Below are 16,042 nucleotides of genomic sequence, written 5' to 3'. Positions count from 1 at the left end.
GTACGTGAATCATACTGGTATCGGTGAGCAGACGCTACCAGAAAGTCGGAACGATACCAGTTACAGCTTCCGGAACTGTGTGTAATTTTTGCAAAGGGTCAGCATCGCCTTTCTCAATCCTTACAGGACAACTCCGAGGCAGGAAGAACAAATATTTTACGCTTCTTTCATAGATAGAGAAACCATCCCCCAGTGATCCTTTTGACTGCAGGTTTATAGATTTTCCCAGCAAGCCACAGGCCTCAAACAGCCTCTTCACATCCTTGCAGAGATGGAATGGGATTCGGTCGCTCTGCTTATCCGGCACACAGTGGGCCAGAGGCCCTCAAGCCCCACAAAGAAGAACTAAAAAGCCTGCATCACCTCACCCAAAAGATCAATGTAAATGTTTTCCACCGCAATTAAAATGTAAAATATGGTAGAACAAGCCATCTGGAAGTGCAAATATGACATTTTAAAATCGGAATGCCAAGGGAACAAAGTAAACTTGCACTTTACAGTGCAAAGGCCATTTGCAGTGGAGAAATTCAACACGGTTCGTTCGGTGTTGGTCACCGCACGCTTCTCATTCCGCTGGACAGTCTTACAAGGTTAGCGTGAGTACTCACAGGCCACTGGCCATGATTACGGTTCTCCGGGAATTTTTTTTTTTTAACATTTAAAAAAAATTTTTTTTTTAACGTTTATTTATTTTTGAGACAGAGAGAGACAGAGCATGAACGGGGGAAGGTCAGAGAGAGAGGGAGACACAGAATCTGAAACAGGCTCCAGGCTCCGAGCAGTCAGCACAGAGCCCGACGCGGGGCTCGAACTCACGGGGCGCGAGATGGTGACCTGAGCCGAAGTCGGACGCTTAACCGACTGAGCCACCCAGGCGCCCCTCTCCAGGAATTTTTTTAAAGCATCCTAAAATTGTCAGCCGACACTTGGATGTTATGGTGTTTTTTTCTGTGGCAAGCAAAACTGGGTATCAACTTAAATACAGACGCTGACTATATCCACGCTAAGAAAAATCTCTCCTGATATTCCTGAACTCTGCTGCCTGGTGAATTCCAGTAGATGAAATGCTTTGCTTGCTGCTAAGTTTACAGATCCATTTCTTGTATTGGGTGCTAATAGCCTATAACTGTTCATTTAGATAAAAAGTGGTCTGGGAAGGTGAACTTTTCGAGTCACGAGCATAAGGTGAATTTGCTTTAGATGAAGTTCTTCTTTAAGAGGAAAACCATTTTGAGATTTCAGCATACTAACCAGGGTGAGAATGTGCGTTCCAGGTGGGTTGAGACCTTGTTTTTTCAATACTTAATTCTTAGTGTCTCACACGGTGCCTGGAATATGGGAAGCATTTGGTTGAATAAATAAACTAATCAATGTGTGAATGAATGAAAATTTAATAGCGCTATATAGGAACCACTGTAGTTCAGGGACAGATCAAAGAGTCGCTGAATCAGATATGCAGTCATAAATTTTTAAATTATAAAACAGAACAAGAGAGACTTTGGTTAGTAGGAGCATAAATTCAAATTTAGAACATGAAGAAGATCTTTAAAAATCAAATTTATGCTTTGGTTCAAGTTGACAAAAAAGAATCGTGTTACTTAAAAAAAATGGGTTTTAAATTTTGAGGTTCTTTTGGGAAGAGAGGTGGAAATGAGAATCTTAGCGTCTCTAGTTTTGAAGCTTCTGGTTTACAGTGTCATTATAGTTACAAGAGCTATTCAAGCATTAGTTTTTGAAATTTCATTTGCATTTTTTCATGGTGCTGGTTGATTTGTTTCTCATAGCAGCACATGTTTAGGAAAAAATATATCCATCCCATAAGAAAAGAACAGTCAAAGGACCTGGCTTTAATCAATAATGCAAATGTGATTTAGAGCAAGAATATTTCTCATTCTAACATATATGTTATGCAAAGTGCAGTCTCCATAATAATAGCTTTTGTTTCAAACTTGAGAACCTACTAGTTAGTCCCAATTATTCGTTCTTTCATGATTCTCTAAAAATATGTTGAGTGATTATAAAGTAACCATTTGAAGTTTGTGCAAAAAGAAAAAAAAAAAAACACTTAGTAAGATTGTCCCAGGTTGATTTTATCGAGAATTATCTATTACTCTAGCGCAAAAGGGCAATTTGCAGTTTAAACTCATGCAGACTAAAGCATACACCTGAAGCACCGCATGTGATTAAACTACAAATTACCGGTAATGCACCATTATATTAGAGCTTTTAAAAACCCTTTTTACCACTAATTTAACATCATAGCAATGTTATTTCTTAACCATAAAATGAGTGGAACTGAAAAGATATGATGGCCCTTTGTGTAAAATGGGAACGGATAACTTTCAGTGTATCAATAAGAGAATGGAACTCTAAGACAAACTCCTCAAAGCTGCAAAAGGTCACGGTATTGATCAAATTCATGATAACTAGAGTTTACTGCGTATCTCACAGCCACGATAATAACACACGCCTCGTTGTTCTTTCCTGACGGACTTTAGTCCTTGAGGTGTTATTTCTGGTGTTCTCCGTATCATCATCAAAAAGCAAAGAAAAGGAAGTTAGCGTTTCTTCTTGATGAAAAGATCGTTTCTTCTGAAGGTACAGTTTGTAGTAGCTACCAACCACGAATCTCATTGCTCGTGCGTGGGGAACAGTACTGGCGTTTCCAGCCAGGGTCCTGGCATCCCCGATAGAAACCCTGAAAACTTAGAATTACGTCCTCATTGTTTCTTATTAGACACAGCTCATCAACTGAGAGGCAGTGCGGCTGAGTGAAACACCCAGTAAGACATTCAAACTCTGTCTTCTGGTCAATCGATGACGATTTTAGGCTCCCCCCACCTCTTGAAACTTAAAATAGATGAGCACTCATTATTATTTTCAAAAATCTTTTTGATCTGGAAATATTTTACCGCCTGATACTTGAGATGAAATTTATCACTTTTCTTGCAAAGGGTTAAGCTTAATCCCTCTCCCCCCCACTCTATACACACACAGATGAAGAATTCAATTCTACTAAACATGGACGGGGCTCAAACGGAAGCCTTTGAATTTCATATCGAATAACTGAAAGACAGTCATCAATATGCATAAGTGTCTTAACAAAGAAAGGTTTCTGTGCACAACAGGATAAAATATTTTGATGGTGTAAGACACCTATCAAAAATATTTTAATAGTCGAACAGATTAGAGGAGCTTAAGAAGCACTTTCCCTCAATACTTTCAAATCTCCAATTAAAACATTTATAGCTGATGTCTTTTATTTCAAAAATAAAGTGCTACGTCCTTCAACTAGTTCGCAATTTGCTACATCCCTCTTCAACTCTTTCACAATTTCCACCACCATCTGGTCATTTTACACCATTCCATTCTCTCTTAAATGAGAGCACACCTTGCAAAGCCCACAAACGCGGTGCTAAGCATCCGGCTTCCAACATCTTTCAAGCATCTTGCCAACTCATGTTCTCAATTTTCTATGTGTCTGACAAATTCATCTTATTCTTCTCTGTCTCGGCTGTACTGTATCCATAAACAGAGGCGTGGAAGCTAACGTGGGAAACGCCTTGACTCTCCTTTAACCTAAGGCTATTCGTGAGCAACAACAAAATTAAGCAGACTACTCAAAGTCAGCAAAGGTCTCTGAGGCCCCTCCTCTTATTGGTGCCAACACCCTGGAAAACAAGTTACGTGCATTAAGACCCCTGACGGTATCTATCCACCTTGACAGAGCGACTGCATTTCTAAGAATGAGTCCAAAGAAATAGTAACAAATGAATGCACAATTTCACTGTTCAAGACAGCAAAACAGTGGAAATCCATGGTGGTCTGATTAAGTAGCTTAACGTATCTCCACATGTGACACGTAGCTTTATAAGATGATATCCGAGGCTACTGACTAACGTAGAAAAGCGACGTATAGAAGGATATACTACGCTCACATATACGTTGAAACCATACTATTTAATAAGAATAACGATAGCAGCAGTTTTCTCCGGATGGTAGGGTAATGGGCAACTTTTACCGCTAATCTTTCATACATTTGTGATTATTGTAATAAATTGCATCTCATCAACAAAATAATAAAAGCTATTGGTTTAGAAAGATAGGAAACCAAACCAGCAACCTACAAGTGGTTTGTATATAACCACTGGATTGTGAACAATTAAAATATTCTTATCTTTTGAATACTTTCTTTCACGCCCTGTATTATTTTATAATCTAAAACGGATACTTCGTTGTGGCATTTTGTCAAAAATCCCCCCTTTTTTAATGCTATGTCCTTGTCGATCTATATACACAGAGACTTGCATTTAATAATCATACTCTAATTGTAATAAGTAAGTGATAGTGTTCAATCTGAAGACCTTTTTCCCCCCCTCTCTAAATGGAGAACCCAAATAATAACGGTAGAGGAAAAAAAAGATAAGAAGGATGAGTAAAAACAGGAGAAATTATGAAATTGGAAAAAGAGAAAGAAATCATATGCCTTAAGATGTAGAATGCTGTCTTCTCTGCCTGTGAATTCAGCCATTTCTGAACAGTACTGTCCATGGTATTGGCAACAGTACCCCAGAGGCATACACATCAGACGGATATATTCAGCTAAAAAAACATGCATATTTCTGCAAGTTTACCTGTAAATTGAGAATTTCCACAAATGAAAATTTTCTTTAAAAAGGGGCTAGGTTATCAGTGAACCTTTCACAGATAGAGTGCTCCCTCCAAACACCCAATGGCCAAAGCTCCACTCCCCCCAAAACACAATGCATGTGAATAATCCGATAACTTTAATATAAACGGACGTGAACTAGCATACGAAATTTAACGGAGCAATAGTTTCAATAATGACACTAAATTTTAAACAATTCCCACGTAAATGCTGATAAGCGGGGCTAACAAGGGTCTGGCGTTTTCAAAACACACATTGTTGTGTCTTTTCATCCCTACAGCTTACTAAGAGTGGGCTTTTTGCAAATTACAGTAAAACCTTGGTTTGCGAGCGTAGTTCTGAAAACAGGCTTGTAATCCAAAGCACTCGTATACCAAAGCGAATTTCAAGAACCGTCGGCCCAGTTGTGATCATGTGACATTGAGCAATCACGTGCCACTCTTACTGCACGACATCGCTCGTTTCTCAAGTTAAAATTTATTAGAAATGTGTGCTCGCCTTGCGGAACATTCAGAGAACGAGTTACTCGCAATCCGAGGTTTTACTGTACTTAACACGCCTAAGACAGAAGCCTGGTTTGTTTCGTTGTAAGAACGGAAAGTAACAATTCTTATCTTAAAGTGTTTGGGAGGGTCAAGCCCAATGCCAGGCACGGGTAAATCACTCTATAGATATCATAATCTATTATTACCATCGTTCGTACCTTTCTGGGGAGTCAAAACCTAAAGGCCTGCCAATGAATATTGAGCCAACATTTACATTAGTGTTCATTTTAATGAGGGTAAATCCAATCTGCACTATAATATTCAAATAATGGTTTGATTCATGAGTTCCAAATGAAGCAGTAACAATGGTCTGAAAGTAATGTTTTCTTTGCAAACTGCTGAATGTGATTATTGCTTCTTGGCATGAAAGGCTTTTTGCTTACAATGCTGTGTATAAAAACATTCCATTTAAGCTTATATGCAAATATAGTATTTTACTTGCTGAGAAGGTCCAGAGTGATCAGTGTGCTTTAACTGGTATGGAATGACTAAATACGCATTGTATGTGTAAAGAAATGCCGTTTTTTTGGTTTTTTGGTTTTTGGGTTTTGGTTTTTTCACCTTCCTGGTTTAAAGGGCAGGAGGGTGGGAAGTGAGCGCTGTGCTCTCCTGGAAATGCTGTGGGATCTAGACAGGCTGGGAGGTTGAAAGGAGTCCAGCTGCGGGGTAAAATGTATTAGGTATGCAACCACTTCTCAGGGCGGATTCCGATCTATTGCTTGAAGATTGGTACCGATAATCACAATCTAGCCTGTTAAGTATGCGCTTCAACGGAAACCAAACACCTTTGGCCAGTAAACTACAGCCTGTCTTTCTACCATATAACCCATTCTATCTCTCCTAAAGCCAGGACGACATGCTAATGACCTCTCCCGCTATCAGAAAGGTTAAGATCCACAAGTCACAAGAACTACACCAAGAAGACCAGCTGGTCATTATACATTTCATCTTCAGGTACGACCCCAAACTTTTCCCAAGGCACCGGTGCTCAAGTGCTGACAACCCTAATGACGGATCTTGATGCAAGGAAGGGAGAGAGCTCTGGAAGCAGGTCTAATTCTGCCGCTTACAGCAAAACCGTAGGTGGGAGCAACCAGGCCCCAGTAATACTGCTCCCTCCAAACAGATCGCACATTTGAGATCACACTGTAGGTACTACGTGTGTGTATAGTGAACCCTTCTCCAACAGCCCCAACCTGCATGACACAGATCACACACACACACACACACACACACACACACACATACACACAATCCTGATCAAAATTACCTTGTCTCTTCAAATAAACAATAAACAGAAGATGGACATATTCTATAGCCTACACTTCTTTTGTTCAAAGCAGGCCACCGAATACCTGAGAACTACTTTTCGCTCAGCACAGTCTAAGAACATGGAGCTGGGTTTTGTCTTACTTCTGCGCGTGCCCGGACAATTTTTAATCCGGGGTGTTCTGCGGTCCTGGAGTTTTGTTGGCATCACGATTTTAACATCCACCTTAGTGTTACCATGGTTTCCTCGAGTTCTCTGTTCAACTTTAAAAATAATTAAATGCAAATTAGGAGTTTGTAAAGGAAACCAAGCGATAAGGTTTGGTTTTCTTCTTGCTCTTTGTCATTTCAGAGTATTGATTCTGTGCACGTTAGTTGTTTCCCTGACCTTAGGTGGAGGGTCATGGCTGTAGAGGCGGGCATCTTGGGTCTTCTGTGTATTGACTAAGTACGATCAAGACCCAAATCTCAGTTTTTGCTCCTGTAAAATGGTCTAGCTTTATCTACCTCGAATGTGGTAAGCTAAATAAACAAGCACTTAATTATCTAAAAAAAAAAAATCACTCCATGGAAAAGCTCTTTAAAAAAAGTTATATTAAAGATTCTAATATTATAGAAGGAGCATGCACGTTTCATTTCTAAAATTAAGTGGTAAATTATCCATGCGACACTCAAAGGGCCATCCATCATTTCTGGTGGGGAAAAGAACACAACAAACTTCTTTTCTCACCTCAAGATCTATTTCTGAGACTCACCTATCTCATCTACAGGATACGTTCTCTGAGGTATTTGAGAATAATAACATGAGAAAATACAAATATTTGAGAGCGGTGATAGGGAGTTTGACCGATGTTAACAAATAAGTCTTACTTTGAGCCTGAGTATTGATTAAAGGACTAGGGTGTCAGTTCAGTAAATAAAGCATCGTGGCTTTCCTAAGAGCAACGTGATTCTGAGTTAGGCTTCTGATCTTTGGCTTTTAGTCAGACGATTTCTATTCCTATGGAAAGTGCAGAGTAAATTTACCATGTTTGGAAGTAACAGGATGCCAAGCAACCACTCAGAGATTTCCAAGAGGCACTTAAAGAAATTGATGCCTGATCTTCCACAGAGGATTATTCGGCAAGCAGTGGCATCGGGATGTAGCTCCGTTTACTGACGGGTGCCATTCACGCGCCAGCCAAAAGGAAAACGAATAGAACACACGTGGGAGGAAAGCTTGGGGTTTTAGTGAGTCTGTTTGTTTTGGTATAAACATCCTGGATCACCCGCAGGGAGTGAAATGCCCGAGGGCCAAAACCCAGTAATTCCCACCTTAAACCATAGCCTCTTAAGAAAACTGAACAGAACAGGTGTCCCTTACGGCTCTGGCACTCCCTCTCTGTGTCTGCCACTGGGCATGTGGAAGGTCCCACAGTCCCGCCTCTCAGGGCAGGACTTACCCATCACTTCAGGGCTTCTTGACAAAGTCAACTGGGCTCAACCGTTGTCACCAAAGAGAAGCTTTATTTAGACAGAGGGCAAGTTTATGAGTCTTCTGATTTACCAAATAGCTAACTCAGGTCATTATCCTCTCTGGAACAAACGAACAGGCCAACTATGGTCATCACTACCCGGGTCCACACTTCTCAGGAATCCAGGCATTGTATTATCTTAAGACGTCACCCCAAAGCTCTGCCTCTGGGTCTCTATTCTTGTTTCATGGTTTCTGGGGCTGAGAACCACTCTCCTCCAAAGGAGATGCCATTTCTGTCTTTGATCTGCACTCTGGAAATAGGGGATTTCAGGCAATGACAGTGGGTGGGTGCCAAAGTCAAAGGAAAAAAAAAAATATTCGAGAGATGACAACCTTTTAACGTGACAATTATCCGGGACTGGTTCAGCAGTTACTCTGACATATGCAAAGACGTTCAGGTACACTTGAGACTCTGCCTATGCCTGATCTTGGCCCCTTGGAAAACACTAAGGCAAGAGGATGGTTTCAAGCCTCCAAATGATACAAGCTGAGCACACACCCTTTCTCTAAGAGGGAGAAAGACAGATGGCGGTGAAAAAAAAAAATCATCTAACAAAAGAACCACGGGCTGCTTTGGGCTAACCACCTGGAAAAGTAAGCAAAAGACAAAGTGGAGACAAGAAAGGCAGATACAGAGAAGGTCGAAGCTTCTCATACAAAAATAGACTCAGGTACGCACAGCATTCAAATAGTTTCCACAAAATCGTTGCTCATAGTTTTAGTCTCCATCCCAAGTGCGTATCTTTAGAACGCAACACCCTAGAGAGTAAATATGCGTTGTAAACATCACTTTTCATACCAGAATAACACCGACCCTGCCCGGATTTCCAATGGGCTCATTTGGTGCCACCACCAAATCTGGGAGTTGACCAAGAATCCCAACGCAAGAAAATATGAAAGGGCCACAGAGTATAACGTATTTCAGGCAACCCACAGGGGAAAGAGGAATAAACCAAAGGTGGCAGAACATAACAGGGTGAATCTCAGCTCAAAAATGTCGTTATTCCAACAAAAAGGCAGTAATTCTCGTGAGAGGCACCCCCAGCTCTTCAGACCCCATTTGCGGACGGACAGGTGTGCTGGGAGGCTCCAGGTTACATATACTCACCTGCTCTTACCCCGGCCAAGTCAGAGAACCAACAAGGTTGCTGTGCTGTGAGAGTCAGGTGACTTCCCTTTGTTAATTCTCTAAAGCACCCAAGTTTGCTCAGAGGAAGGCACCTCCCCGGAATGTCTCCCACGTGAGCATGGCTGTCATTTCCTACTCTCTCTGGACTACTCTAATTTCCAACCCTAACCCCATGCTCTTGTGGCTACGGCATGAAACCGTGGATTTGAACAATCGGGTTGCCTACAGCAGTTTTGTAATGCAATAGACAGCTTTATCTCCTACAATGACGTCGTTGATGAATGTAGCTTTTTCCATTCTTGGGGGGGGGGGGAGAAAGATGGAAATGGAATAAAACAAGGTTGAAATTGAATCACTATCACCCCCTGCCAAACATTGCATCTAGTTGGTAGTGATAACCACAGAAAAGGTAGCAAGAAGTATCAAACTGTGGGGAGTGTGTTTTATTTGCTGATTACCACTGAGTTCATTTTCGAAGATCCCTCCCCATCCCCCACCCCTGGGCCCATTCCTTGTATCTTATCAGACAACAAGAGACTTAGATGGCATTTCCAACCAATCCAAGGAATCTTCTCGGGGATTCTGCTCAAGACGTTCTGGGTGGTTTTGCTCTAAGAGAGTTAGGTTATTTAAGAACATTGTTCTTGGCATGTAACAAACCGACTTGGATCCCAGCCATGCTAATCATTGCTTCTCTGTTGGTCCAAAATTGAACCTGAGTTTGTGCCTCATTTTCTGCTTCTGTAAAATAAGGCTCTAATTACCTAGGTTGTAAATACGATTTCAAGATTAAATGAAACAATATACAGGAAATGAGAGGTAAAGTACCCCATGCAATGAGTAAGAAGCAGATAATCCTACTCTATCACTTCAGTAACTGAAAAGTTAGTCCTCAGAGAAATGTTTTCCGTCATGAAGGACAGGTATATTTCCTCTCAGGACATTAGAGAAAATACCAGAGGCGAGGAAGTACATACGCACATGTACATACAATCCTCACAGGGTCTTATCACGACTTAAATGCTTTGAGCCTCACGTGAAAGTATTCTCTGTCTGTGCAAACCTTAATATTCTCAAGTCACACCGTACAATGACCCGAACTGCTTATACTCTAGAAACGCGAGCATTCTGGGAAATGAATCCCAGCCATGATGTGGCTGAGCGACATCCACGTCAGAAGATCAGTGTCGGTGAGACAGAAACATCAAAACTTGCATGGAAACGTGCTTTCTCACTGTCAGCCCTACAGTCCATTTTTGTCCCCTCCGTCCACATTTCTCTGCATTTCTCCCAAGCTACGGTGCCATTTAAGATACGCACCTTCACGGACTTGCACTGAACTGGCATGGAACCGCGTACTCCGAAAAGGCATCCCTCAAACACAAAACCCACGAGGAGCCACCTGAGGAATTTCCACCTCGGCCTCCTTCCCTCCGGTACATGGAAACCTCTCCATCCAACAATATGCCTATTAAAACACGTTTCTATGACCGTGGTCCCCATGACCATCGCATACCGATTGCCCTGACAGCACAACTCTTGAAATTTTCAGAGAACCCAAGAAAACCAAGACGCCTACGACTTACACGGCAAGTTCTGGTTAGAACGTCCCATTTCAGACTTCAACTCCAAGAGAACATGGGAACAAACAGTTCTGATTAGAACGTCCCATTTCAGACTTCAACTCCAAGAGACCATGGGAACAAACTTTTAAAATCAAACATACAACTTTCTACGGAACAACATTTCTCCTTTGTTAAAGATGCCGACGGTGCTTCAGGTCCTGAGGATGGGACTTGTTCCTCTTTGAAAGATGACATTTAATTCACCCACTTCTCTTGTCCGAAAAGGCCCCGCCCATATCCCCAGACAAGAGCCCCTCAAATAGAGGATGGTCAGATGGGTGGCTGGACTAGAACAGCAGGACTTGACAGCTCCACACCGGACACTGGTAAGGTCAATTCTTCTGGAAATACCTTAAGAGTCCACGATCTACGGTCATTTGTCTTTTTGTTTAGGCATGGTGTGAGTCACAGAGAGGGGCTAGAGGGTGTGCATAAGAATAGGCATTCCGCTGTGGCAACCACACTTGAAACATGCTCCTTTCACTCTTCCTGAAGGCATAAACACGTGGGGTCTATTTAAAATTGGCCAGTTTTGAAAACATACACACGCACATGCACGCACGCGCACACACACGTATAAACCACTGTTCTCCAGGAAGTGAAGAAGTCTAAGAGCATGATAATATGATACTTATTAGCCAGAAAACAGAAGTCTGAAAGGACAAATGACATACTCTAGTGATACTTGGAAACTTGTAAGAATCCCAAGGGTCCAGACCGGAGCTGCCCAATGGGCCTTCCCGAAATCACGGAAATATTCTCTATAGGTTCTGTCTCACACGTGCACTTGAAATGGGGCTAGCTTGGCCGAGGACCTGAACTTTGAAGCTTAAATCTTATCGAAATTTGATTCATTTCAACCAACACGTAAATAGCTCTATGTCGCTCCTGGCTACCACACTGGACATACAGCAAGTTCAGAGCCATCACTCAACATTCACCAAGAGTCTTTACACAGTGCCAATTTTCTCAAAAACCACTCTACCTAAAAACAGGTCTCACACACGTGCGCTAATGTTCATGACCATGCGATTGCAAAGATCAATGCAAATTATAAATAAATGCACTCGCTCTACTGGCTGAACCTGTGTCGGACGCTATACTTGACCTACGGGCATTTCCATGTCTGCTATGGTCTACGGAGAGAGAGGAGGAAAAAGAAAAAGAAAACCATCCACCGCTGGCCTATTTTGCGATCAATGTGTCTCTGCACTTGCAGCACCCGAGAGTCGTAAGAAACGCCAGAATGGAGACTGAAAACAGCAACAGCGAGGAATTCTCCATGGGGAGGGGGCCCATGAAGAATGAAAGGGCAGTGACCTTTCATTCCTATGACGGTTGAAGATCGGAGGTCCACGCGCCAGCAATCAGATAAAGCGGAAAGCGGGTAGGCCCGCACTCTCGTTCTGCTGAACACGGACCGACCGAGCGCCGAGAACAGAAAGGGCCTCATCTGCAGCCATACTTGCCCAGCCTCTCTGGTGAGCAGAAAACACAGTGTTTGAACCACACTGCTCTACCCAACACAGAGGCTCCCTCCACTAACACGGCACTCCTAAAAACCACGCCACTGGCACAACTCAGCAAGCGCACTGTGGAAAAGTAAGCGATAATACACAGATGCCTTCGGAGAATGTGTCGCAGAGGGACGGTTTTTCAGTTTAACGTGGATTTTGCTAGAGAAGTGGCTTTGACACAGACATCACTTTAAGACAGCCAGATCCACATTTCCAAAGCCAATGGCTACTCATGCTGTGCTTTGGGTGACTCAACGGGCCCATGGAAAGATAGGAAGACACAGGCAAACCATCACGTTAAGGAGCAAAAACAAAGAAACATCTTCCTTTCAGATCTGGAGCTTAGCTATGGAGCTCAACATTCTCCTTCCTCAGGTGAAAAACAAACAAACAAAAAAAGGAGGCGGCAGATTGTAACGGATTTGTTTCAAGCCCCACAGCCGGTAAGTAAAAGAATTGAGTCCTGGGGGTGGGATTTCGGTCTCTGGGTTCAGGGCTTTTGGTCTCGCTAAAAACTACAGCAAGACAGAGGTCTACAAACCAGAAAGAGGAAGAAAAGAACAGTTATCCTGGATACGTCACTGTGGTTTTAAAAGGTCCGTTATTTTCAATTTGAGTTATATTCTGACATAAAATGTTCCATGCTCTTTTGATGTAATCACATGGAGTATGTTTTTTAAATGGTTTTATTTGTTTATTTATGTATGTATGCGTGTATGTACGTATGTATTTATTTTGCGGGAAAGAGGCAGAGAGAGAGGGAGGGAGAGAGGATCGCAAGCAGGCTCTGCACTGTCAGCACAGAGGCTGACGTGGGACTCGATCTCACGCTTCGTGAGACCATAACCTGCGCCGAAATCGAGAGTCAGGTGCTTGCTTAACCGCCTGAGCCACCCATGCACCCCCTCACGTGGAGTACCGAGAGAAGAGAGAAAATTATGTTTCAGGAGCTATACAAAAGTTCTGGGGATAAATCCACTTTATTGCCCCAATTGTACAAACTTTCCTGGTCCTCACATACTCTTCTGCAGATAAATGCCACACGCTGCTGATAAGTGCAAGAGATAAATAACGCGGCACAGTTTAAATGTCACGTACGTTGAATCGTATAGCATGCTCTTATAAACGAAGCCGTGCGAGAAAAAAGGAAACGCTAAATAAATACGGTGATGGGCTTACATTCTTGTGTTGCTGGTCTTGTTGATGATAACAGATTTCCCTGTTTGATCCACATTGTGATCCAACCCAAAGTAAGCTGCCACTCGATGGACAAGCATTCTCTGGTAGGATGACATCTGAGGGAACTTTTTATAATGATTACTGGAAAGGAACACAGGACAGAGTGGGATCAGCATTGGCGTTTCCGGCCTGTAGTACATTTTACAGGTACACACACAAAACCAGTCCTTCCCCGTCCAAACCGCTAGGCTTAGTTCATCCTCGGCAACACTTCAGGTGCTCGTTTCTGGACACTTTTCCGCTGATGATGTATCTATCGATTAAGCTACAAGAAGTGTCTTTGTTTCATAGCTGCACGTTTCTCTCAGCAAAGAGAACCTGACGTCCGTTGGAAAGTATTCTCTTCTAGTCCGTGGTACCTTATCGGCACAGCCAGGCCCAGGACAAATGATATGACATACTATGTGACAGCAGATGCCTATCTGGAGATGTGTCGTTACACGGTTTACACAGAAAACAGCGCAATTATGCCCAGGCATCACTGACTGCAGCCAGCTGGAGCCCATTAAAAAACTATAATAAAAATGAAAAGGGTTGCCTCTTGTCACAGCTACTCTACGCTAATCAGCGGCCCCCTGTTTATAGCCATTTTGTCAGGAACTTAACAAGCAGAAACACACATGGTCCAAGCAACAATCCCCATCAATACATAGCTTCTAACCCTAACAGCATCCCCACTCACCAAGTCGGCAAACATATTAAGTAACGTTTTATCTATCCCCCAGGCTTTCCAGAACGCATCATTAAACCCAAAGCCCAAACCAAGACCCCGTCGTAGAAATTAGCCCGCCTTGCAATGGAACATACTTGTTGTCACCAATGAAATCAATAATCTCCTGCTCCATTTTCAAGAGTATAATCCTGTCCCTGCAAAATAAATGTTAAAAATGAGAAGGTCGGACGGACTGGCCATTCCCAAAGACCAAACAAGTTCATCTGCACGTGTGACAGAGATGGTTTGAAGGTACGTGACTCCAGATCTTTAACGCTTCTCTGGAACGTGCTCCCCATATACGTATGATCTCGTTCCACTGGAGATGATTTCTCCTTGTAACACTGAAACTTCTGTGGTTTTTGTGTTACTGCAGACATATGAGGAATTAAGCCCACAAAACATATCAGACACATTGTAGATTTTAAATTAATAGGAAGCTGGACCAGGGCAAAGCCCAAGTAGAGAGTTATATAACTGCAGTGGAACATAATTTGGCTTATTTGACATTGACTCTTGTTCTCTGTCCTTTCCCCCTTAGTCCGTATCTCTTTGTGACCAGGAAAGCAGAACCCGTAAACTATAACGTATTCACTGGAGAGCTACCCAGGACTCAAGAGTTATCTATAAGCATCGTATGGAAAGCAATTCGACAATAAATTTCATATATTTAAAAAAAAGAGCATCTATAAGCAGTACACATGCAAACTATTCGCAGAAAAAATATAAAAGAACGCTTAAGACTTTAGAAAAGGTGCCTGCATCTTACAACTCTGTAAAGCGTTCGCCCTAACCACTCTGCGATAGTCCACTCGACTCTTCTAAAAATAAGAGGCTTATTTAATAATTTACCTGGAATTATTCTTTAATGTGTTAATCAGAAACTCATGCAAGTCTATGCCAGTAGAATCCGTGTATTCTTGGCTGCAATCTGAAACAAACAGCAGGATGGAGTTGTCAGGAATGCGGATGGGGAAAAGGGGGTAGCAATGTTTCCCTCTTGCTTGGGTACATTTTAGGTGAAGCTACTGGCGTGAACGGGACGTGTTTCGAAACTAGCAAACTGGCAGGGTGACACCAGAATGAAAGTCAGATTCGCGACAGAGGAACCCAGCAGATCCCGAGTATGGAAAGATCCAACTGTCACAGGATGGGGCGTGGGCACGGTCAGGTAGGAGGTGGGTGGGGTGAAATGTCACGTGTTCCTTCCCTGCTGTACATCAGCGAGGCCCCTCCACGTGACAGACCCACAGAGAGAACTCTGGAGAGTTTGGGATTCCAGGAAATCCCGTTTCTCTTAGCCCCGAGAAGGCAAAAAAAATACAAGTTCTGTGGCAAGGCTGTCTAAATATCAATCAGTGCAAAACACAGGAGGGCACTAAATAATCTCCAAGTCTTTCAACTCTTCTGATGCTGGCTAATGCTTAATTTCTAAAGCCATTTAACCTGTACTTCTTTACTCTTGTTACACCTCGGGTTTTAGATCTTCAGTAACAGAGGCCATCGGTAGAAGCAGATACATGGTTACAGAGCATACAAGTAGCAGACGCCCTATTCTGCCTCAGTTGCTTAAAAAAGAAAAAAAGAAAAGGAAAGAAAAAGTCTACCGCAAAGCTATTTACTCATGGTATTCTTCATTTCAACCTAACTTAGTTTTGTTTTACTTTGCGTTTCCTTTTTTTGTTGTGGTGGTACTTTTGTAACAATTAGGCAAGTCTGGAAGACCGGTTCGGGGATTTAGAAGGCAAAGCGCTGTTTGTTCTTGGAAAAACTTTATTGAAGGAGAAGCGTGTATTTTTTAGGTGAGACATTATGTGGCAG

General features: G+C 42.4%; 1 protein-coding gene across 24 annotated transcripts in view; it reads right to left on the bottom strand.

The window, feature by feature from the left end:
• Positions 1–16,042, bottom strand: part of ARPP21 (cAMP regulated phosphoprotein 21) — a 156,016-nt gene that overhangs the window by 90,505 nt on the left and 49,469 nt on the right. For 22 of the 24 annotated variants that reach the window (XR_004344067.1, XR_004344066.1, XR_004344068.1 and 19 more), the window contains exons 7-9: positions 15,074–15,152; positions 14,317–14,376; positions 13,450–13,590 (exon numbers count right to left, since the gene is read on the bottom strand). Coding sequence is in view for 21 of the 24 variants with exons in the window: in XM_030329092.1 (XP_030184952.1) it covers positions 13,450–13,590; positions 14,317–14,376; positions 15,074–15,152 (280 nt within the window). In the remaining 3 variants the exon portion in view is untranslated. Of the gene's footprint in view, positions 1–5,036; positions 6,748–13,449; positions 13,591–14,316; positions 14,377–15,073; positions 15,153–16,042 lie in introns of those variants that run through there. The other 2 variants (XM_030329115.1, XM_030329116.1) reach the window with 2 other exon arrangements.

The sequence above is a fragment of the Lynx canadensis genome, chromosome C2 (genome assembly GCF_007474595.2).
Source record: "Lynx canadensis isolate LIC74 chromosome C2, mLynCan4.pri.v2, whole genome shotgun sequence".
Classification (NCBI taxonomy): Eukaryota; Metazoa; Chordata; class Mammalia; order Carnivora; family Felidae; genus Lynx; species Lynx canadensis.
Note: the sequence above shows the minus strand (reverse complement) of the source record. Positions and strands in the feature narration are given on the sequence as shown.